The sequence below is a fragment of the Silene latifolia genome, chromosome X (genome assembly GCF_048544455.1).
Source record: "Silene latifolia isolate original U9 population chromosome X, ASM4854445v1, whole genome shotgun sequence".
In the NCBI taxonomy this organism is placed as follows: domain Eukaryota; kingdom Viridiplantae; phylum Streptophyta; class Magnoliopsida; order Caryophyllales; family Caryophyllaceae; genus Silene; species Silene latifolia.
The window spans coordinates 87,451,237-87,476,341 of record NC_133537.1 but is presented as its reverse complement, the minus strand read 5'-3'; the positions used below and the strand labels follow the sequence as shown (position 1 = coordinate 87,476,341).

At 36.2% G+C, this 25,105-nt stretch overlaps 1 protein-coding gene across 1 annotated transcript; it reads right to left on the bottom strand.

The window, feature by feature from the left end:
* Positions 1-5,270: 5,270 nt before the first annotated feature.
* LOC141617796 (uncharacterized) lies at positions 5,271-6,751 on the bottom strand. Its single transcript, XM_074434941.1, has 3 exons — positions 6,140-6,751; positions 5,936-6,031; positions 5,271-5,870 (listed from the first exon to the last, which is right to left on the bottom strand). Exons 1-3 carry the CDS (start codon positions 6,749-6,751, stop codon positions 5,271-5,273), a joined length of 1,308 nt encoding a protein of 435 aa, XP_074291042.1.
* Between the last annotated feature and the right edge of the window lie 18,354 nt (positions 6,752-25,105).

Sequence of the window (25,105 nt, the reverse complement as noted above, 5' to 3'; positions counted from 1 at the left end):
CTCACCATCTTTCTCTATTGGGTTAAATGGCCAGACTCATGGGTACTTTAAGGGTAGAAGAGGTCTAAGGCAGGGGGATCCAATCTCCCCCCTGCTTTTCACTGTGTCTATGGAGTATTTGTCAAGGCTAATAGAGAGAGTGGTGGATCATCCGGGATTTTCTTTTCACCCTTTGTGCAAGAAGTTGAAGATGACACACTTGATGTTTGCAGACGATCTACTACTTTTCTGTAAAGGTGATATTAATTCTGTCACCATTCTTATGGAAGCTTTTAAGATTTTCACTGCTACTAGTGGTCTGACCATTAGTAGTGAAAAATATGATATTTTCATGAATGGGGTGGAGAATGGAGTTGCTCAGACTATCCTTGATATTACTGGATTCAAAAGGGGTGTGCTCCCTTTTAAATACCGAGGAGTGTGTATTTCTCATAAGAAGTTGACAAAGATTGATTGCAATATCTTGGTGGATAAGATGCTAGCTAGGATTAGAGGTTGGAATAAGAGGAAGTTGTCCTATTCTGCTAGATTGGTTCTAGTTAAGGCTATCTTGGCTACTATTCATAACTACTGGGCACAAATATTTGTTTTACCTGTTGGAGTTATAGACAGGATTCAAGCTCTGTGTAGGAACTTCTTATGGGAAGGTGGTGAGTCTTATTCCAAAGCTCCTCTGGTTGGCTGGAATGTTCTCTGTAAGGGTAAGGACTTAGGTGGTCTGGGGATTATTGACAGCAGATTGTGGAACCTGGCAGCTATTGGGAAATTGCCCTGGTGGGTTCAAATGAAGAAAGATATGCCCTGGATCAGATGGGTGGATAGCATTTATCTGAAAGGTAGGAATTGGATGTCCTATAATCCAACTCCTAATAGTTCTTGGGCCTGGCGTATGATTTGTAAGGTGAAAGAGAAGTTTAAACCTGCCTATATGAGTAATATGTGGCAGAGTAATGCTGAGAAGTATCTGATTGCTGATGGGTATAAGTGGTTGAGTACTGGCAATGATCAGAAGGTTACTTGGAAAACTGTGGTTTGGAATAGATATAATGTGCCTAAGCATGTGTTCATAATGTGGCTCATTCAACAGTAGCGTTTGCTTACTATGGATAGGCTGCAGAAGATGGTTATCTATGAGGCTTGCCTTTGTTTAATTTCCTGTGTGATCAGTGCCTTGAATCTCACCAGCATCTATTTGAAGACTGCCCCTATATTGTTGCTTGCTTCAATATTCTTTTTGGGTGGCTGGGTATCATCAATAGTGGTTTAAAAACTGGAGAAGCTTTGCTTGCTGATAGAAGACAGCCTCTCCTTATTCGTTCGCGGAAATGTTCTGTGGTTGTAGCACTTTATTATCATGTTTGGATGGTTAGAAATCTTGCAGGATGGAGATGTATGTCCCTAGGCCTGATTGTCTTATTCAACGCATTAGGGAGGATGTTAAATTAAGAGTCAGTGTGTCATATGTAGGTTGTATGCCACATCATTTGTTGGAATGGTGTAAGAGTAAGAGGTTGTACTAGGTGACTGTAATAAGTCTCTAGGACACAACTGAGTCATGGAATGGTTGTAATGGTGCTCGTGCCTTGATTGCTGATTAATAATATTCTCACAGTTCCACCAAAAAAAAATAATACAAGTGAATATATAGTAGGAAAAGTAATAAAGTAATCTAAACATTTCTTTTTCATTTTTGCAATGACATTATGTAACTCGAAACTTCATTTTCACATTCTTTTATTGTATGAACAATAGAAATGCATTGTAAGACAACTAAATGAATGTTAGGTTCATATTGTTGAGAAAAAAATATCACAAGCGGTTTTATAACTTCCTAAAAGTTCACAAACATGATGTGCAAGTTTCCACATATTATCGGTGATAAATGTAGAGCCCTCTTTATAGCCTTCATTATCATTATAGAGTTTAGTCAACACCGATTTATATTTAATAGCTTTTTCTAACATTGTATAAGTTAAATTCCATCTAGTGCATGTATCGAATGACCAATTTTTAGGATCCAAATCATTTTTCCTACACAATTGTTTATACTCGCGTCTAAGGTTGTGTGCATTTTGAATCCATTTAATACATGTCCTAATTGGTTCTAATAACGGAGAAATCAATTTTATACCTTCTTGGGCGGACAAGTGAATTATATGTGCACAACATCTTATAAAAACAAGTTCACCATTTAGTAATAAAGGCACTTGACTCTTACATATTTTATACATTTTACATTAGCCGCTACATTATCAAAACAAAAAGTCATAATTTTTTTAGGTAAACTAAATTAATCAATTGTGTTGTTAACACGAATAAATATGTTTTGACCGATATGTTTTTCCTCCATATTTCAAAAGCAATAATACGTTTTCCAATGTAAAATCATATCCAATCCAATGAACGATTACACAAACAAACGGTTCAAACTTGTTTTGATATCCAACAATCGCTTATTAGACAAACACGGCCATCATATTTAGAAAAAGATTTAATTAAATCTTTTCCTTGTTTTTCATATTGAGATTTTGTACGTCTTTTTAAAATATGTCTTGATAGTTTTTCAAAATCCGGGTTTAAGTTCATTTTGTTAAAACGTTTTAGTGCATCGCTTTCACCATAAGTAAAAGGTTTTCCAGTCAAAGTACCATATTTAGCCTTATTATTAATCATTCTTTGCTTATTATAAATAAAAGGAGTACCTCCCCCGGGTGTAGACGACATATAACCTCCAAGTTGAGTTTGCACGGACCTTTAGAACTAGATCCCGATTGCCAATTTTCGGCGGTGATTGAATGAACCCTTTCCAAGTGTCGTGCAAAAGTATCAGTACCGGAGTTATATTTACACCTATAAATAGCATCCTCCATATTTTTCCCTTCGGCCTTGCATATTTGACAAGCCCGGAAAAAAAGAGTGGGCTTTTCACCTTGTCCCGGTTGTGGCACTATCGAAAAGTTTCGACAAATTTCGACACCTAACTGCCACCACTACTACCACAATTTTTCTTATCTTTCTTGGAATATTTTGGGTTTCGGCTACCTTGGACAGTGGCGAGAGACGATTGTGATAGATGACCTATTTTTGCAAGAATAATAAATTAAGTTAAATAAATTAAATAATAAAATTATAAAGATAATAAATAAACTAATAAAGATTACAAAAAATAATAATTGGCATAACAAATTCAATAATACTAATAAATAAACTAATAAAGATTACAAAAATTATAATACATTAATTAAGTTAATATAGTATTGTTATTGTTAAGTAATTAGTAAAAGTAATAAACACAACAAATATTATAAATTATGAGGAAATTAAAATTATACCTTCTTCATGTTGAGTACCTTAGGAAAAATCCACATTTGGTTGATGCTCCATATTTTTTATATGACTATATATTTAATATTTAATATTTATATAATAACTTGAAAAACTATAAATTGAGAGGTTATATAAGAGAGTGAAGTAGAGAATAAGAGATTATAGAGTTGAGTTGTGTGAAAAATGAATTGATTTAGTTGGGTATTTATAGAAAAAACAAAAAAAAAAAAGTTGTTATGTGCAACGACTGGATTAACGGCTAGATTTCTACGCGGGTCGGTTCGGGCCGGGCCGAACACAACATTACTTTTTTGCGGGCTGAAAATTAGGCTGGGCTAGAAATTTTGGGCTTAAGCCCATAACTATACATTACTCAGGCTGGGCCGGGCCGGGCCGGGGTTAGGGCCGACCGGGCTGGTATTTTTGGGCCTGTGGAACCGGGCTAGCCTGCGACGTTTCACAGCTCTATTAACAGGAACCCTTGATGTACCAAAAAAAAAGGAACCCTTGCCTTTTTTATTCGTTCTTTCTTCCCATTAGGCAGAGTTTTCCTACATTAGGCCTGATCATGACCAAATCCAGTGTATTTAGAACAACAAAGCGTCTCGCTTGTGACGGGCTAATCCCGTCACAAACTTGTGACCTCTCACAAAAAGGGAGAGGGGACAAGGTGGGGCACCCCCCATGTACTTCCCACTCACCTCTCAATGGACATTTTGTGAGAGGAATCGGTATTCGTCAGAAGCTTGTGACGGATATCGCCCGTCTTCAATGAGATTTTGTGTTAGAACAAATACTTGGCTTCCGCTCATACTCTACCTTAATGGATAAAACTTTCCCATATTCATCAAGAACTTTAATCATAAAATAAAATACTCCCTCCATTTAGGTCAATTGTTGATCTTTGGTTTTGACACAAAGATCAAAGAAAGGGGAGGGAACCAATTGTTAGAGGACAAGTGGACCAAATTGAGTGTGAATGCTCATCAAATGCATTACTAAAATAGAAATGACAACAATTAACTGAAACACCCGAAAATAAAAACGAACAACAAATGACCGGGACGGAGGGCGTAAATACTTATTCACTCATATTTTTTCAGTCTACAAATTTAGACCCATATTGATATACTATCTCCTATTCTATATATTCTTCCCCTTTCCTTTTTGCACAAGAAATAAGAAAGTGAATTTGGACCACACAAAATACACTACCGCACATGTCATTGAATTTGGACCACACAAATCAACCTAAAAAAGAAAATTGGAAAGATAACCCAAATAATCGAATAAGAAAATACGGAAGAATATATAGAATAGGAGGAAGTACTTTTAGAAAAAAAAAATTATTATTCATTCGGCTATGCACAAAAACTTGTTGGAAAGTAGTTTTGTAAAATGGAGGTCAAACACTTACAATTTTTTCAATACGTGGCGTATTAAAAAACTCATTTTAAAAAATAGAAACGGCTTTTTTCAAGCGCGAGGCTAAACACACTCTAAATATTGTATCTTAAATAAAACTAATTTTAAACCCGTGCAAAATTGCACGGGTATGTATTTGGGCCGGTATTAATGTTTTTGGATGTATATTTGTTTTTGCATTTCTATTGTACTTATCTAGTTGGTCTAAATCAACGATCTACATAATTAATGTTTAAATTTGGTACAAACACGTGTTCACATGCACTGGTTTATAAGGAAATAACTTAATCTACTCTTGTAAATAAAAATTGCATACATAAAAAACATTACATCCGGATAAAAGAAATATAATCTAATAATCAACTTTAACATATGCAAGTTATTCTAAAAATTGAAAAATTTCATGATACACTACATTAGTAGTCGTAGTAGAAGTACGCATACCTGAGTCACAAATTAGAATTTTCAAGCCTTCTTTTCGGGTGACCCTGGAAAGTGCGACATAAAGCTGGCCATGACTAAACACTGATCTTGGAAGATAGATGCTGACCTGAGATAAAAGATTGCCCTTGACTCTTGTTTATCGTCATTGCAAAACAAACAGCGATGGGGAATTGTCTTCTACTGAAACGTACCGGAAATCTACTAGTGTCCGATGGAGTAAGTGTTAGTCGAGCAATATACACTCTATCACCTTTATGACTACCAGTTAAGACAGTACATCTTATCACGCGTTCCCCCAGACCAGTCACAATTAGTTTCGTACCGTTACACAACCCACGTGATTGATCAATGTTTCGCAGAAGCATCACCATAGCACCGACCTTCAACTTCAATTTGTGATTCGGGAGTCCGGCACATTTAATACTGTTGAGGAATTCAGTAGAGTGAATGTCACCGTCACCTGTACCTCTGTCATAACTACACACCTCATCGGAGCTCAAATAAATTCTCTCATCCTTTTTAATAAGCGACAAAACATATTCATTTACTGATTCAACAATCTCGTGAGTAGGGGCCAGGATTGCCCTTTGTTGGAGATATTCCGGATTCCACAATTGTGCAAGCAGATCCGGATAAGTGACATCTACTAATGTCTTAATAGGATTCGTCACATCCTGAATGAGTAAGTCGACTAGTAATTCTAGATCAACTTCTCCATCATTTTCACCGCCTGATATACCATCTCCAAGAGCCATTCGGAGAATTTTCGTAACTCCTCAACATTGTCACTTGTACTACCAACTTGCAATCGCATAGTTTTGATCAATCTAAGTACCTATACGTGGTATACGTTTTATATCATTTAAATACAGTAAGACAATAATAATTTAAGTAAGACTCACATAAAACGGTAATATTGATACTTAAAGAAAAAAATATATACTTTGCAGAAAGACCATAAATACGATGAACACAGGGATGCAGCCACAACATCTGCTCTACTTCCTTTTGAAACAACCGGTAATGTCTGTCTAAAATCACCCCCGAATACCACAACTTTCCCACCAAACGGCAGTTCAGCATTTCCCATGTGCAAAAGACGCATTACATCTTTTAAACTTTTATCAAGGGCCTCAAAGTAATGCCTATAAGTCATCGGTGCTTCATCCCATATTATGAGTTTAGCACGTATCAAAAGTTCAGCTAAATCACTGCCGGGCTTAATTCGGGAGCATATGGAATCCTCCGTTACATTAATGGAAATTCCAAACCTGGAATGAGCTGTTACACCACATAGTATCAAAGTTGCTGCAATTCCACTTGACGCAATAGCTACAACAATATCGCCCTTACTCTTGAAACAGGCACACAAAGCTCTCCAATGGAAAGTTTTCCCAGTTCCACCATATCCATAAACGAAGAACACCCCTCCTTTGTTATTTAAAGCAGCTTCCATAACTTCATTATACACCAACCTCTGCTCGTCAGTCATTGAAGATAGCTGAATCTCATGTTCTTCACTCAAGGACTGTCTATCATACGACAACGCATCCATGACTTAACTATTTCGATGATGTGTCGTTGCAGACATGTCTGGGAACGGCATTCCCTCAAATCGACGAAGTGAACTACCATTTATTTGAAGAGAATTTTCAATATCAATAAGTGCATAATTTTGCAACTCTTCATCGGTAAGCTGTAAATCTGTGGTTAAAAGAGTTGCAATATTATCTATGTGATTTTATATACAGCAGCAATAAATTCATGGAATAGATGAAGGTATGAATGCGAAATATGAAGAATTGTTTTAGTGTTGTTCTAATTAAAATAGCGGTAAATGTTTACTATTAAATAAAGACACACCTTGATTGTTAAGAACAGTGCGTTGCCTATGAAGGATGTCGTTCGATAGCAGTTGCCAAGTTTCGTCCCAAACTTTGCTCGGCATAGACAAAGTGCCACAAAATAATAACGTTGCGAACATATTTCTCAAGTAGAAGCCAAACCCCCAATCAGCTGCTTCGTTGATAGCTGCAATATACTCTCGATCATCACCAATTAAACCCAATGCATAACATGGTTCTCTAAATTTTGGATGAACAAAATCGTTCACAATCCTAATATCCTCAAAACATTTTGGTCCCTTAACGTAATTCAACAGTACTCTCATGAAATACAACTCACCACATTGCGGCGGAACGTGAACCAACCTACCAATTGTAAATCCCTTTTTCCTAAGGCTCCATTGACGAACTTTCTTTTTCCAAATAAATTTGGTTGGAAATTCACAGTATAATAATTCTTTAGCAACCTGCATCTCTTCTACTGTCGAATTATTACAGCCCATCCAATTAAGAAATTCTGACACCCCGAGCGAAGTATTTTCTACGACCTCATCAACCCAATCATCATCGTGGAACACAATAGCTTGCTCGTCTGGAAGATGGTATTGTAGCCTTTCAAAAGCAGGAGTTCTGTAGTGGATATCAAACCCATATATTCTCCAAGCGGATTCACATGCAGAGAGATATCGACAATCGTAAAACCTCTTAATCTCATCAAATCGACCAGGGTCCTCCTCATTACGTCGTGTGTAAGACGACTTCATGGTAACTCGATCAGAGCCCTTGTTAATGTACTTAAATAAGTACTTTATGGATCTAGATTGATTATGCCATTCGACATTGATATGAGCCCGATATTTCAACAACAACTAAGAGTTATATGGAATGACAAAATCATTTCCCAGGGGCACATCATCTTTAATCACCGTAACTCCCTTCTTGCTTCTCTTGTATATATGGTACCCATCACCGTCAACCGTTGTTCTCTCGGTGCACGGCTTTGGGTAATAGTTTGAGCACTTGTCTCCGACCATACACGGTGATGAGGGCTTTGCTTTACTATACGGTCCATGAAGCATATACTCGCAAACAACACTATGTAAGACGGGATCTGTAGTCGGATCAGGAATCTCCGCGGAAATGATTTTGTCGACATCTGCGGCTGTAGGGAATTTGTCCTCCCGATGTAGGAACAATACTATATGGGCATGAGGGAGTCCACGTTTTTGAAATTCAATAGTATAGACGACTACAAACAAATGTAAATAAATGTCATTAGATTTTTGTACAGTAATGCTATGTCATAAACGATATATTAAGTTAAAAGATTAGCAATTGGTAGTACCTCCTCGCGCTCTTCCAAAAATATGTCGATCCTTTAAGTCCCTAATCAACTCATCGAGCTTCATTTTAAAGACGCGACACACAATATCTGGACGGTCCTCGGGTCACAAGCCCCTTTTAGAAACAAATCGTACTATTTCCGACCACTTTGGATTACAGGTGAAAGTGATGACTAAATCTGGATAACCAAACCACTTACAAATAGTCATGGTATCAAGGAAATTTGCTTTTTTTCCACTTGTCACCTCCGAGGAAAGAAGCAGGCACGATAAACCGAGTACCCGCCGAAGATGGCTCAACATCTCCTCTTCCAACAGCATTTGAGAGGTTCTTATAATTATCAACTCGAAGTCGATCTCGGTTAAAACGAATGAAATTGAGCCTATGCGATTCGACCAGCATATAACAATCAACTAAAAATTGGTGGAATGCCTAACTAGATAATAAGATCGTTGGAAATTCAACATCTGGTGGTCTTTCTATAAGATGATAAGCAAACCACTCCCTACACGTTGTTTCTTCACGTGGTTGGTCACTCGAATAAATAATGACTATCTTAGGTTAGATAGAGCTCCAAAATGAAAACGGACAACAAATGACAGGGACGGAGGGAGTAAATACTTATTCACTCATATTTTTTCAGTCTACAAATTTAGACCCATATTGATATACTATCTCTTATTCTATATATTCTTTCTCTTTCCTTTTTGCACAAGAAATAAGAAAGTGAATTTGGACAACACAAAATACACTACCCCACATGTCATTGAATTTGGACCACACAAATCAACCTAAAAAAACAAAATTGGAAAGATAACCCGAATAATCGAATAAGAAAATAGGGAAGAATATATAGAATTGGAGGGAGTACTTTTGGGAAAAAAAATTATTATTCATTCGGCTATGCCCAAAAACTTGTTGGAAAGTAGTTTTGTAAAATGGAGGTCAAACACTTACAATTTTTTCAATAAGTGGCGTATTAAAAAACTCATTTTAAAAAATAGAAACGACTTTTTTGAAGCGCGAGGCTAAACACACTCTTAATATTGTATCTTAAATAAAATTTTGTGTAATCTAGAAGATACCCAAATTCATAAACAATATTCGTAAGAAATACTTTATGACCGTTTTACGTGAGACGACAAAAAATTGATTATTTTTTTGATAAATAATGACTATCTTAGGTCAGATAGAGCTCCGTAAATACTTTTTATTACTAAACAATTGTCACATATTTTTAAATTGGTCACTATTTATCATAAAATGGTCACTTTTTTGGTCAAATAACATGGAAATAACGGTCGTATGTAAGTATTATGAACACAATTTATGGTTTGTGCGAAAATACATAAAATATAATTCACATATCTCTTATTTCGCAAATTCTTGTTTTAGACTACCACTTTTTTATTGAAGTTCCAGACGTACATATGTGACCATTTTATGGTTAAATGTAACCATAATAATACAGCTAGTATTACAATTTATGGTAACATATTTTTCAACATTTGGCTATAAAATAGTTAAAAAATCCCGTCTTATTACTTCAGCCCAAAATAGCCCGTCTAAAGCAAGATCAACTACTCTTAGGGCATGTTTGGCCTCGCTTTAGGAAAACTGTTTTTCCTTTTAGAAATGAGTTTTTTAAATAAGCTACTTCTTGATAAAAAATTTGGTGTTTGGCCTAACATTTTACAAGAAACGACTTCTCAACAATACTTTTTACGTAAGCGGACGAAAAACAAAATTTTTTGTTGAAAAGTATATCAAGATGGGTCTCGATTTGTAAAGAATGAAAAAATATGAATTAATAAGTATTAAATTTTTTTTTTACATGCTTACAACATACAATTTGTTATTTATGCATTAAAACTCTTTAAAATAAAAGTAAAAGTTATAAGTGCTAAATTGGTGCTTCTACTTCTGGCTCTAAAAATTGACTTTTGGGCTTAAAAGAAGTTGTTTTAACTTTTTTAAAATGAATTGCTTAGCTTAGCTTAGCTTCTACTTATTTAGTAGAAAAACATTTCTATAAACGGGACCAAACATCACCTTAATTTTATTGGTTTCCTCGAAAAAAAAACGTACACCAACATCAAGCTACCAAGATTCTAGCTAAGATTTCTTATCACTTCATTGAAATCGAAGAAAGATAAAACTAAAATATTGCAAGCACACGGGTAACATAACGTAGTAATTTGCGAAAGCTTTTGTTTATATTCCAATTAAATCCAAGTTCAATGCACGTATACTTAGATTAAATAATCTTAAAACTATTAACTACTGAGATGGAGACAAACATAAAATCAAGACGAAAATGTTATTCTATTTAGCAGTACAAGTCGTGGAATGAAATGGTTAAGCACAAGAGCACAAAATTTTGACCATTCTTACGCCGTTAACGAGGAGAGCCATGACAAATACACAATCAAAATTGTTCTCTCTTGTACGGAGTATGATGAACCCAATTAGTCTTGCTATAGACAGATATATTCATCTATTGTTATAGACGGGTCAAATATAATGAAAGTGGTGATATTTTTTGCCCCACGACCCTACTTGTTGTTTGTTCTATTAGGAAAGTGGTATTGTATTTGACCTATCTTTTATTATAGACGGATAGTGTCCGTCTATAATGAGAATTTATGATGATGAACCACTAAGTAAAAATGATTTTTATAACGAAAGTGTACTCACCAAAACAATATCTAGAAAGATCACCGATGTCTTTTATTTACATATTGAGTAGCAAGATACAGGTTATTAGAGAAGTGTACTGGATTTTGTTCGGTAAAACTAGCTGAATTATGTAGCTAAAACCTTAAAACGCGGGAGTAATTGAAAAAACAAAAACTAATTAAAATTTGAAAAGTGTCTAAAAATTAAAAGTTGATTATATAAAAAAAATGTTTATCAAACTGAAAAGGCAGCTGATTTTTGTAAAATAACGTAAGAGAATATAATTATTATTTAATATTATTGATTGAAGAGATAAAAAAGGAAGATGAAATATAATCATATACCTAATTTCTCAAAGTCTACCCTAGGTAACATTTCATTTACGGTAGCTTATTTGGTCAAATAAGCTACTTGCGAAACACTTGCAAAAAGATAAGGTAACTAAAACTTGGTCCAATCAGCTACCTAAAATGCCTTGCTAATCAGAGCCCATAGCCTAGGTTTTCACAATAGAAAAGACCGCAAAGAGATAACATAAATTATACAAAAGATATCATTTACATATTATCTAACACACCTCCCGTAATCAAAATAAGAAAAGCTAGAATGTTAAAGAGTTGAGACTGTCCGTAAACTCATCAAATAAAACTCACTGTAGGCCCTTTATAAATGTAATACTCGTAAGATTTGCTAGGACACTCGATCAAGTAAGGGCAGGGGCACTCAATGGAGTGATCTATGTTAGTGTGAGAGTTCAGTTTTAGAGAGGCCGCACTCGATCGAATAAATGAACCACTCGATCGAGTCGACCGTATTAGAAGCAATATGTGATTTTAATCACATGTTTGGGCTCGTGATTAGTGTTATATTAATACCACTTGCTCATCTCTATCCATGGTTTGAAGGTAGACGTGTCTGGTCGGATGACTTCCCTCCTGATGTTGTAAGCTTGGTTCAGAAGGAGTTAATAGTTATGGCATAATACCCATTTGGGTATTTTTTTTTTTTTTAAAAAAAAAACATTCTATTTTCCCTAGACTCTAATTATTCTTTGAGATAGATAGTGCATTAGCCTTTACCAATTGAATTGAGGATTCTTTCTTAGCTTGCTTCTAACCTAATCTAATTCATTCATTCGTAAAACCTCTACCTTCTTAGTTCTAGTTATAACTCTTTCTCGTTCAAGTCTTATCGATCTTATTAATCAACTTTGAACCCTAACCCTTGAATTTGAGAAAAATTGTTGGAATTAGTAATTATAATTAATTAAGTAGAGTAATTAGTAATCTACATAGTATAAAAAGAGAGTTTTTCTAATCTTTCTGATTGGTTGAGAGATTTTAGGAAAAAATAGACATTTGTTTTGTTAGTGGTATTGCCCAATTAAAAAACATTTAACAAAAATTTTTTTGCCAAGTTAGTTTAACAAGTTTATATGCCTATTCACTAAATTTTTCAAAACATTATACCAAGATTGCATTATATTATTAAAATTGTCATTTTAAATCTACTTTATGCACCTCTGCACTTTAAATTTTAAGAAATTATTTTACAATACCCAACAAAAAAATCTACTTTTAATTTTGTACAAATCTAAGTCAACAAATAAAATTAATTTGCAAAAGGAAAATCAAATTTTGGTTACAAATAATATAATGTGGCTTCAAATTATGTATAATATATATTTTACAATGTTTTAAGTAATTGTACTCTTCAATCTTTCCGTAGTAACGCATTTTTCATATCTCGCTTAGTGTATTTATGAACGTGATGTTTACTCTTTTCACGTTTGTTAGTAAAAATTCTTTATTAAAATTACCCGTGCATTTTTTGTATGTAATTATTGATTGTAGGTGACGGATTAGTAGAGGATCATTAATGACTGTGCATAAGTTTTTTTTTTTTTTTTTTTTTTTTTTTTTTTTTGCAAAAAGTTATCATTTCATTTCATGTATGAAAAGAAATTACAATTGCAAAGTATAACCACTAGGAAATAGCATCAAACACAAAACATGTAGTTAACTATTAAGAGAGTCCACAATAGAGCAATAAGAATATACAGCTGCCCTTATCAGTACTCTGAGTGATACCATGAATTTGATCTTGGCAACAATGGTCATAGCATCTGTCTTCCTGGATGTAAAGATTCTCCTATTTCGTTCTTACCAAATCTGATTAACCACAACTGCAATTGAGGTGTAGACCATGTTTTCCTCCAAGCATTTCTCTTCTCTTCTCTACCATGGGACTAATTGTAGATACCCAGTATCTGCACCTTCCAAAACCCACCCGATGATGATCGAACTAAAACGTGTTTTTGATATGCGTGCGTGGATTGGTTATACATGAGACGGTTTAATGCATTACTCGAATATGAAAAATGATTTCAAAAATGGTTTTCTAACTTCATTTGCATTAAAATAACACTATTTAGAGTTAAAACCGTCTTCGGACCCAAAACCGATCCAAAAACTCGCAACTCGAGTCAATCGGAGTCAACCCGAGTCAACCCGAATCTCGAATGTCAAAAATAATGCCATGAATGGCTTTATCATGCCAGTTGCATTAAAATGACCCTAATTAGAGTCAAAACCGACACCGGGCCAAAAGCCGACTCAAAATTCAAATCCCGACTCAACACGGATCAAACCCGAGTCAAGCACAAAATACCTACCTCAAGTAACACCCAAAATCATCTTATTAGATGACCATATTGTTACACGATATCTTATTTGATTACCACAAATCAAACCAACCCAACAATGGATGGAGCAAAGGCCATGTCCAAATTAAAAGGGACAACACACCCCTTTGTATCACTAGGTGGCTCGCGCCTCAATAGGCTATCTCCTTAGCCTCCAGGCAAACTTAACCGACCTACCACCCCACAATCCTCTATAAATACCCACCTTCACACACCATAATCTTCACGCGAGCGTCCGTCCTTTTACATCTCCCTTAAACTTCTAGACTCGATTTCCTTAGTCAAAAAATCGACATGTGTTTTCGACCTACCGATCGAAAACACAAGCCTTACACATTTTGTTTGGTACCGTCGCCGTGCATTCGACCAACCATTCGACCAACTCAACATCAATGAATATGTTTTTCAACAACATATTTTCAACATATTTTCAAAACAAAATCCTTTTTTAAGGCACTCTTTTAAACTTCTTTGATCGTGAGTAGTCGCATACGAGAAAACCGTCTACCTCGCAAACATCATAACACGTAAGTTTGAGGGTGTAAACAACTCACTTATTTCACGTTTTTACTGTTTTTACGAGATTATAAGCATGAACAATGCATAACACGATTCAAATATAGGTTAGATGAGCCAAAACCGAGTTTTGGCCTGAGACAGAAGTTCTTTGCTATGCAAAGAGGCTCGCGCCTCTTGTGGATTCTCGGGTCATACTCAAACGTGTTTGAGTTCATCTTCCTTCAACACTTTCTTTTGTTTGTACTTCTTTTCCATTACGGGTTTTACCATTTTAATTCATTTTTATGACAAATATTTTGACCATTACCGAAATCATCCTTGGTTCCATATACCATGACGGTTTATTCCGTGACTCGATGATATTATTGGTTAATTACAAATTAATGGTTATTTTAACACCTTTTGCTTTTACTTTACCATTTTTCTCATTTGTTTACATTTGAAAACATATTGGTCATAATTCATAATCATTCTTGGTCCTTTATACCATGTCTGTTTAATCCGAGTATGATGATAAATATTGACTAATTACAAATAAATAAAGTTAACATAATTAGTTCAAATCAAACATTTTTCTTTCACTTTTATTTCATTTTATTTTTATCCTTATCTTGACCATATCATATCTCACCCTTGGTTAAAATAAATACCATGTCGATTTAATTCGAGTACGGTAATAAAACGGTTAAGCACACACATTTTACATTTTTTATTTATAAACTATGTTTTTCAAACTTGCAAATCCAACAACGAATATTACTAAGATAATAGTAATTATTCCGAGTCATGCAAATCATTTAATCACAAAAGCGGTTTTAAACAACCTTTTTAACAACCAGGAGACGCCTCTTGGGTCGTCATCTGACTCGCGTCCAAAGAGGCCGTCTGTTTTCATATTTCAAAACCTGGACAAGCCTTGTTCCCTCGCCTAATGGCTCGCGCCCCAATGGGGGTGCCTGGCACTGTTCTGTCTTGTTTTGGTACTTGTCTAGGAAGATCCTGATTACTATTAACCCGAATACATGATGGATCAGATTGACGAGTTTGCATTTTGTACTTTGTCACTTGACACCCTTTTTCAAGAATTGGATCGTGTTAAGCATCATACTCCGAATTTGGTAAATGGATGTTTAATTTCCGTTTCACATGCAAATCATTCTAAATCCAACTTTGACATCAATTTCATGATATGTGGATAAACAAACCGACTTAGCAAATCTTCACATGTTAGGTTAAGCTTTTGGATGCGCATTCGTGCATTTAAACCGTTTTATCAACTCTTGCACTTAAACAACCACGATCGATCAGTAGAAGCCCCTAACGCGGGCGGGATTGGGTATCCGATTAAAGGGCTTTCCAATACGTACCCTCACCCCTTACTCAGAATCTTTGGATAGTTGATGGCCTTATCCAGGGCATACGGGAGTCATTTTAGTGATATGATGCTAAAGGGGGACGAGTCCTTATCTTTAGTACCCATGGCAAACACCGCTTTTTGTCTTGATTGACCTAGGTATAAAGTGGATTCGAACGGTTTCCAGGCATCCCATAATTGCTTGGTGGCGACTCTTAACATCTCTACATCGTTTCGAGACCCTTACCGAGATGAAACCGACCGATCTAAAACGATCAGGTCGAAAACATTTTTACGCCGATGAGCGTGGCTTTCAAAATACCGTTGCATGTCCACAGTTTGGCTTGGCGTGCATATGGCCCGTGTCTACAGACTGGTAGGTGGCACGCGTCCACAGACCGTCATGTGGCCTATATCCACAAATTGGCGTCTCCGCTGGGGAAAACTAGGACACTTGTGTCTTTGTGATCCTTAGAGGTGAAACTCAAATGAGGTCGTGGTTAAAGTGCATTATTTGATATTACAGTCATAAGTCGGGTTCCTTGTCCGGGCCCACAACCTAACCTTTATCGACCAATTGGCTCTTCTATCGGCGTGAGTTTTCTCATCCCTGCGTTTCGAATCCTGATTGAGTCAAGCATACCATTGACGTTACACATTTCTGTTTCGTTAAAGAGCTTTCATTTCCTTCGCGCACGAGGCTAGGGCACCCTCCTTACACATTTTGTTTGGATTGGTATACCTCTCTAAAATCGGGGTTTGATCGCTTGGTGTGTAACCACCCTTATTAAGCCAAAACCCATGTCAGCATTATGCATCATATGATGAACAGCGAGTGCTTATGTGTTATGTGATCATAAGTCCTTCCGTGTCATTTCAAACTTTCAAAAACACCCTTTTGCACCGTTATAATGGCCATTTCAAACCTCGGTCTTCCGTCGACCGTTGTGCACCTTTTTAGGCCGTCGTAATGACGATTTTTAAACCCGAGTATTTTTACAACCCTTTTAAAACAAAAAGCACCTTCTTACGCCGTCGGAATGACGATTTTCAAACGGTTTTCTACAACCATTTCAAAAGCGCCTTTTTAAGCCGTCCTAATGACAATTTTCAAACCCGGTTTTTCACAACCGTTTCGAAAGAACCCTTTATGCCGTTATAATGGCCATTTCAATATCCGGTTTTTATAACTATTTCAAATACACCTTTTCATGCCGTTGTAATGACGATTTCAAACCTTGGTTTTTACGAACCATTTCAAAATACCCTTTTACGCCGTCGTAATGGCCGTTTCAAACCCTAGTCTCTCCCGACCGTTGCATTCTCAAAGCACCCTTTTACGCCATCGCAATGACGAATTCTACCCTCGAATTTTAAAAATTCGAAATCAATTTTTAAACAAAAATGTTTTTTCAAACCATCGTAATGACGATTTCAACCCGTGTAACTTTCCAAATTTCAAATCTCGTTTTCGAAATTAAATTTGGCTTTTCTAAGCCGTCGTAATGACGATTTCAATTATCACAATTTTCGATTTGCATACCGTCTTTCAAAGGTTAAAATGTTTTTCTAACCCGTCGTAATGACGAATTCAATCCTCACAATTTCCAAAATCAAATCTTTGAAAATAAATTTAACCGTTTTCAGATTTCAAATCCAATTTCAAATCATTTGAAAACAAATTTAACCGTTTTCAAATTTCAATTCAAAATCAAATCTTTGAAAACAAATTTAACCGTTTTCTGATTTCAAATCAAATTTCAAATCATTTGAAAACAAATTTAACCGTTTCAAATTTCAATTCAAAATCAAATCTTTGAAAACAAATTTAACTGTTTTCAGATTTCAAATCAAAACTCAACCATTTGAAAACAAAGTTAACCGTTTTCAAATTTCAATTCAAAATCAAATATTTGAAAACAAACTTAACCGTTTTCAAATTTTCAACCCAATTTCAAATCGTTTAAAAACAAACTTAATCGTTTTCAAATTTTCAACCCAATTTCAATTTCTTTGAAAACAAATTTAACCCTTTTCATGGCCATTGTGATGACGATTCAAAGTTCTTCAATTCTCGATTTTCAAATCCATGATTCTGAATTTCGAAACCCGTCTTTGAAAATAACGCACTGTTTTCTAAGCCGTTGCAACCCCCGATTATTTCAAACCCGTCTTCCGAAAATAAACTTAACCTTTTTCGATAGACAACCACAAGCAAATCTCGCTTTTTGAAAAATTTTTATTTTTGAAAATCCTTTTTTAAAAAAAAATGACATCGAACATATCAGTCCACCTTTCCGATTCATCTTCGAGTTGATTAGAGTCCAGTCGATTTCAGGTCAATTCGTCCAGATAATGTCAAGTCTCCGCTGAAGTTAGTACCTACCTTCGAGTCTAGGTCGTGTCGCCTAATTGTCGAGACATCTCCAATGGCGTTAGCAGAGTCAAAACCTGTCGGGTTTCAAACCCGCATTTTCTCTATATTACAGGTCAAAGGCCAAGTTTGTGTACATGTCTTGTCCAACGGCGTCACGCCAACAACGCACATCCAAACTTAGTCAGAAGTCGTCTGTCTAGGCATTAGTATGCCAAAGTCGACACGCGCGCGAGTCTAAGTTCAAAGTCATGCACCAAGAGTTCAAACACAAGAGGTCATTCGCGATCTTTAATGAACTCATAACCTAGTCACACCGTCGCGTCTTCACGACAAAACTGCCTTTTATACATATGTGTCGTACTTGCCTTTGTATGTGCGATCCCTTGCGAAGACAAGTTATAACGCCTATCGTTATGTCGAATAGGAATCCCTTGGGTGCCATCAACCGCCAACCAGAAACTAAAGAAGCTGATCAACCTTCGCACGCCATGATGTCTGCTGAAACCAACAACATGGTCCTTCGACTCCTAGCTACCATGTAAAACTTAAGCACTCGTCTCTCCCAAGTTGAGGACAAAATGATAACCGGGAATTTTCCCTCTTCTGATATTGAGCAAAGGGTTAAGTTCCTTACAAGCCGACTACTTGCCAACGACAAAACCAACTCTAGTTGGAAGGCTACCAAAACCACTGAAGCCAATTCCTAAGGTGCTCCACGAACCAAAACCAGACGACCTCATAGGTCCTTCCCTGATTTGGGTATGCCTTATGCCACAGCTTTGGAAAGGCTAATCTCCAAAGGAAAGCTCAAACTGATTGGTCCAACTCCAGACCCTCTACCAAACAAGCGAGGATGTAGATGGGACGGAAAACTGTTTTGTTAATATCACCAAGGTCGCAGACATGACACTGAAATTTGTCTCCCCCTAAAAGGCGTTATCCTTGACACGATTAAAAAGGGTGAATTACCACAACCTCCCTCAGCAAAGGACAAGAACAACCATCTTGAAAAACCTATTGGACACAACGAGGAATCTTTCATGGACTGCTCTCACCTCATCTCTCCTGACGATGAGAAAATTCACGCAGGTGATGAGGATGGCATACAAAGCGCTATAATGATGCTCTCCGTCTCCATCAACAGCATATTCTCAAAGGTGAAAGTGGCTATCGATGATTTGAACACCCGGGTACCTAATTTGGAGAAAAGGATGGGTAATACTGAAAATGAACCTGGCCGCCAAGGAGAAGACCAACCCTTGATTCATCAACCAATGAGTGATGAAAATCAGGAATTGTCCGATGGTTCCCACATCCACAAACCCACCAACAAAGACCATGAAATTGCCTCACCAAAATCACCTTCAAAATACCAAGCAACATCCCAGAAACTTCCCATTGACAACGACCAAATCCTATTTCCCCTCAGGGTTGACAAAAACAAAGCTCACAAAAACACCACAAAAAACACCAATGTTGGAACCACGGGAAAACATTAAAGGGTATTCACAGATCTGGGGATAGCATACGACACCGCTCTGGAGATACTTGCTTCAGAAGGAATGCTGCAACCCATTGGTCCGACTCCGGACAAACTTGAACACAAAAGAACCCGTTTCTGGAACGAAAATGCCAATTACCAATACCATCAAGGCAAGGGCCATAACACCAAAACCTGTTTCAAACTCAAGCATGCCATTCAAGATATGATTGAAGCTGGCAAAATCATAGTCACACCTCGCAGTTAAGACATGAAGGAAAAGTAGATCTATATACTTACATATTCATATATGTCTTAATTTCATTTGTCATAAAATTAAATATGGATTTTATGCATGCAAACAAATGAGCAAAATAGAGGAGAAATCATGTTCTTACATTGTGATTTCGGTTAATAGGGCACAAGAGAGATCACCTTTCTCTCTTGTTCTTGTGCTATCCTTTAATGGAAGAACTAAGATCCAAGTATAGGATCTCTCCCAAAGCTTTATACCCAAGGCTTACTCTTAATAAAATTAATATTATATGAACTAGTACAATATTAATCTTTGTAGAAAATTGATCCAAAATATTATATAACACTTGAATATTTCGGTTTTGTGAGGAGGAAGAAAGGGAGCTTTTTTATCTCTCTAAAACTCTTATTTTAGATAAGTGAAAGTATGAATGAATTATGAATAATCATATGAGTATATGGTAAAAAGGAGAGGAAAAACCAAGTGGTTTTTCCTCTAAAAACCGGACAAAGGGGAGTGGGAGAGGAGCCAATGCATGCATTCATTTGTCTTCACAATGCATAATAGGGTTGCATGGCTACTAAAGTAAACAATCATTATGTTTACCACTAATTTAAACAATTAATTAGCTTAATCCTCCTCTTATTATTTCGGTCCATATGGATAATATGGAATCCATATTATTTTTGTCAATTGTCAAAATGACACATGTCACATGTAGCATAAATTTGTTGTGTATTTTTAACATATTAAAAATCAACGTATTATTAAAATACGTCACATACAAAATTGACTTAGTAATTTCATAATTACTTGTACCAAAATATTTTACCATTTATAAATCACAACAGATTGTATTTATAATAATTCATTCAATTTTTGATTGTTTCTTTAAACAATAATTTCATCCGAGTAATGATACAATTCGATTACTCAGACCGTATCTCATTTAATCACATTTCAATATGATACGTAAATTTTACTTCCAAAATCGTCCGTCAATTTTCAAGTAATTTAATTAACTCGTAACGTTATACGATCAATTAAATAATCAATTAAGAGTGTTGCCCTATAGGTATGACCTAGGGGGTCAACGATCACTACTGTCGCGACGACAAGAATGTCAAACTCTAGTCAGCCAATCATTACCGATATATGTTGACCAGTTGACAGTAACAATATTACTTCCCAATTTTATTCTTTATAATGAGATTTAAACATGTGATCATCATGATCAACAGTTGTGATCGCATTATTGTCGGAGGACACATATTCCAACAATCTCCCACTTGTCCTCGACAAGTGTGCGTCACCAATTCTCTTGTCATATTACTATCTCCCACTCAATGCAAGGTGTCTTTCAGGTCGTACTTGCAAGTGATCATATCGAGAGTGGTTTCCTCGATCTGTAGAATAACTGATTGACCGGACTTATCTATCATAGATACATTCCGAGCGTGGCCACGCATTTCCAGTTCATTACTCCTCGAGTGGCCCTGAGATATTGTTATAACCCTGACTAGGGGTGGACAATTCCTATCGCACTCATTCCCTTCGACTAGCCACAACCATCATAACCCAAAATATGCCCATTTGACCCCATTTACGAAGGTCGTAGTAACACAAATCAAAGTTAATCTGAAACTGTGCCATCTTAGGCGAATAGTCTTTAGTCAAAAGAATCGACTCATTCGAATACTATAGTAGCTCTCGCCACGACTGACTATATAAATTTGCCGAAACTCTATAAGCGGTCATTAGGTCCGACAAAATGTTCCTAATAGTCTGCCTATGTGATCGACTAGTCATCTCACATGACTCTATGGCACTTGAACTTGCCATCAATCGCATCACACTCTAGTCACTTCGAGACGTCACCTCATACAAGTAACTATGGGCAAATACAATGTTAATCCGTGTTCACTTTAACGGGGTTCAATTGTCTTCACAACCCGTTTGGATATAACAAAGTACAAGGTGAGTTAATAATAACTCAAACGGTGTTACATAAAGACGGTGTTACCTCGAGATGCGTGCCATAACCGAAGTTCAAGGGACCAATGGAGTTGGTTTCCGAATATGTAATAGTTAATTAGATTTTCTATTTTAGAAAGGCCATACTAGGATTTATATTATGCTTTGCATTTTATTTATATGTCGCATGCATCGCTAAATCGCCATAACTAAAACATACATCATCTTTTAATCGAGTTTATCGACCGTGTCAATTAGAATTATCGTAGTTCACCGCTTTAGTTCACTTAAAACGTGATAGATAATAAATTGAAATGAACTCTCGCTAAAAATAAACAATTGAGACATAGCCTTACCAAAAGTAGAAACCATGAAAACCTATTTCGCGAGGGAGTGCACTCGGCCATCCCGGGGTACAAACCTTGTTACCTAGGGGAAGTGGGTGATAAATGTCTATCCACCGAATTCGTGTTGATGAGGGTTTCATCGGCCATCCCGTGCCCAAGTTAATGTGAATTTGGATCATGGACACATTTATTCGAAATTTGGATTAACCTCAACGGAAGTATTCGTGACCGTAGTTGCATGTGTTCCGGGATATAGATAAACATTAGAGTAATTTTATCGACCAAGAGTTCTAAAAGTAGAATCGATTAAAAGTTAATCCACCGAGTTATATTAATAAGGGTTTCATCGGCTATCCCGTGCCTAAATTGATATGAATTTGGGTCTTGGAATCATTTATCTAAGTTGGGTAGAGGTCACTAGATAAATGCAATAAAACTTGTTTAAATTAATTTTTACGAGTATTATTATTTTGAAAACGACATATGTTTTATTCCTTCTATATTTTGTTTTGTAGACCGCTTCTATTTCTCATAACAAATGGCCACTCCAAACCCCAACCCCACACCTCTCACTAATACTTCATGGCTCCGATCCTTCATGGATCGATGTAAACTTGAAAAGAATGGGTCAAATTTCTCCGATTGGGATGCCCAACTCAAATTAGCCGCCCAAGGTGACGACAAGCTTCGTTACCTCACCGAGGCTTCTCCACCCGAACCTAATACTAGGTCGACCGCCGCTACTAGGGAAGCATATGAGGCTTACCATAAGGAGTCCACCGCAATGAAAAATGTGTTGATCTTTGCGATGGAGGCGGATCTCCAAAGGAGAGCCTTTAAGATGGGCACCGCTAATGAAATCTACTCCAAGCTTGTGACACTGTTTTCACAAACTCCGCGGATCGTCCAATATGAGGCGGCCGCGGCATTCTTTGATCTCGACTTCAAAGAGGGCCAAAAGGTTAGCCCTCACGTGCTCAAATTAATGGAGCTAGTCGAGACCTTGAAGATTCAAAAAGTTGAAATCCCCAAAGAACTCATTGTAGATAGGATTCTACACTCCTTGTCCAAAGTCAAAGCGTATGTTCAATTCCGGGTGAATTTTAACATGCAAGACAAGGACGTGTCTCTTGAAGAGTTGCACAAGTTACTTGTGCAAGCTGAAAGAGACATGGGGTTAAATGTTAACCCACCTAAGGATGTGCTTAACATAAGCACCAAAAGCAAGGGGAAGTTCAAAAAGAATGGGAAGAAGAGTAAGAAGCAAGCTCCCACTTTCACCAAAGCTAAGACTTATGAAGCTAGCACTTCCAAAATCAAGAAGGGTCCTCTTGATAAATGCCATTATTGTAATGGTGTTGGACTTTGGAAAAGAAATTGTTCCAAATACCTTGGTGACATTAAGGCTGGAAAGATCACTCCAGTAGGTAAATGACTATCCTTTCTTTTATGTTTCTAATGCAACTATGGTATTGTGATACAAAGTTGTGATAATGTATCCCCTTTTTATTGTAAATAGGGCCTCCACCAAGCAAGGACAAGGGAAAAGAAAAGCAAGCTTGAGAAACCATCAAGAAGCTAGGAATAGCTTCCATGAAGCTTGGCTTTTTATTGTCTTATTTTAATGTATGTTTCGGATTTTAGAACCTTATTGATTTCCGTGTTCGACATGGAAATGTATTTTGGATAATGGTTGTATTTTGGATAATGGTGGCTTGGTTTGCAACCCAAGTCACCCGTTTTATCGTATTTTATCCTTGTTCTAAAATTCGTCTTTATCCGCTTGCTCATAGAAACATATGATCATTCACTTAAAGTGATCTAATAGACAACTATAATGATGGGATTCATTATATGTCCGCAAGCTTAAGGCTTGTATATGATCAAATATAAAGTGATCATTGAGTTGATGAACTCTCTTAAAGGAATGTCAATCACCAAGTACGCTTATCAAATCTAAAACAATTAGTCAACCTATGAGATTGTCCTCCTTATACTTCAAAATCATAATTTGTGTCTCATATGCTATCTTTGAATCTCTAGTGTATTTATTCTAAAGATAGAGTATGGGAAAAAAAATGAAGACACAAACAACACCAAGAAAACTTGTGTAAATGAGATCTATGCAAGAAAGAATGATTTGTATACCTATATAGATAGTATACTCGAATAGATGAGATCTATGGTCTTGAATAGATGATATCTACATGAGAAAAGAGACCAAGTTGCAGCAGGAGCCACAGACCAGGACACCCCACTAAACCCTTGGACATTACACTGCACAAGTGAAGTAATCAAAAGAATATGTTCTCAAGATAACTACACGAGGAGACCAAAAGAAAGTTTTGGAATAAGAATGACTAATATAAAGTCTTAACAAGAGTTTTGACTAGTTTAATGATAAACTTTGACCAATAGTTTCAATATTGATATTTACTTAAGAGCCTATATGAATCAAAGTTGCATCCTAGAAAATAAATGAGATTTATGACTAAAAGTTTCAAATGTTGATATGCCGATATCCACAAGAGCTAAGCTAAGTATTAACCACGCTAATGTTATTACTTAACCTCATTATGAAAATGAAATTGTTAAACCTCCTTCCGAAAAGGGTATTTTGAAGGACGTGTATTAGATATAATTCACATTTAATCTAATGACATTTCCGCGCATCATTATAAGATGAATGAGTTAGAGATTAAAATCTCTTTCCATAAGGTTGAAGATTGAAACCTTTTCAAAATAGGTATTTTGAAAGGATATGATGGGAACATATATGGTTTTATCTTAATAACTTAGCAAAGCAAAATATATTTCAATTCTTGAAATGTTTCAATTGAGTAGTCAATTACGAAACATGTGGAATTAAGTGGGAGTTGGAAATTATCATGTGAAGACATGGAATTTAGTGGGAGCAATCATCTTGTAAAATTTATAACTCACTACTCATTGATAATGACGAGCTAATACTTTCCTTCACAAAGAAGTATTTGAGTTTTAAATTCTGGATGAAAATGGACTATGATGAATC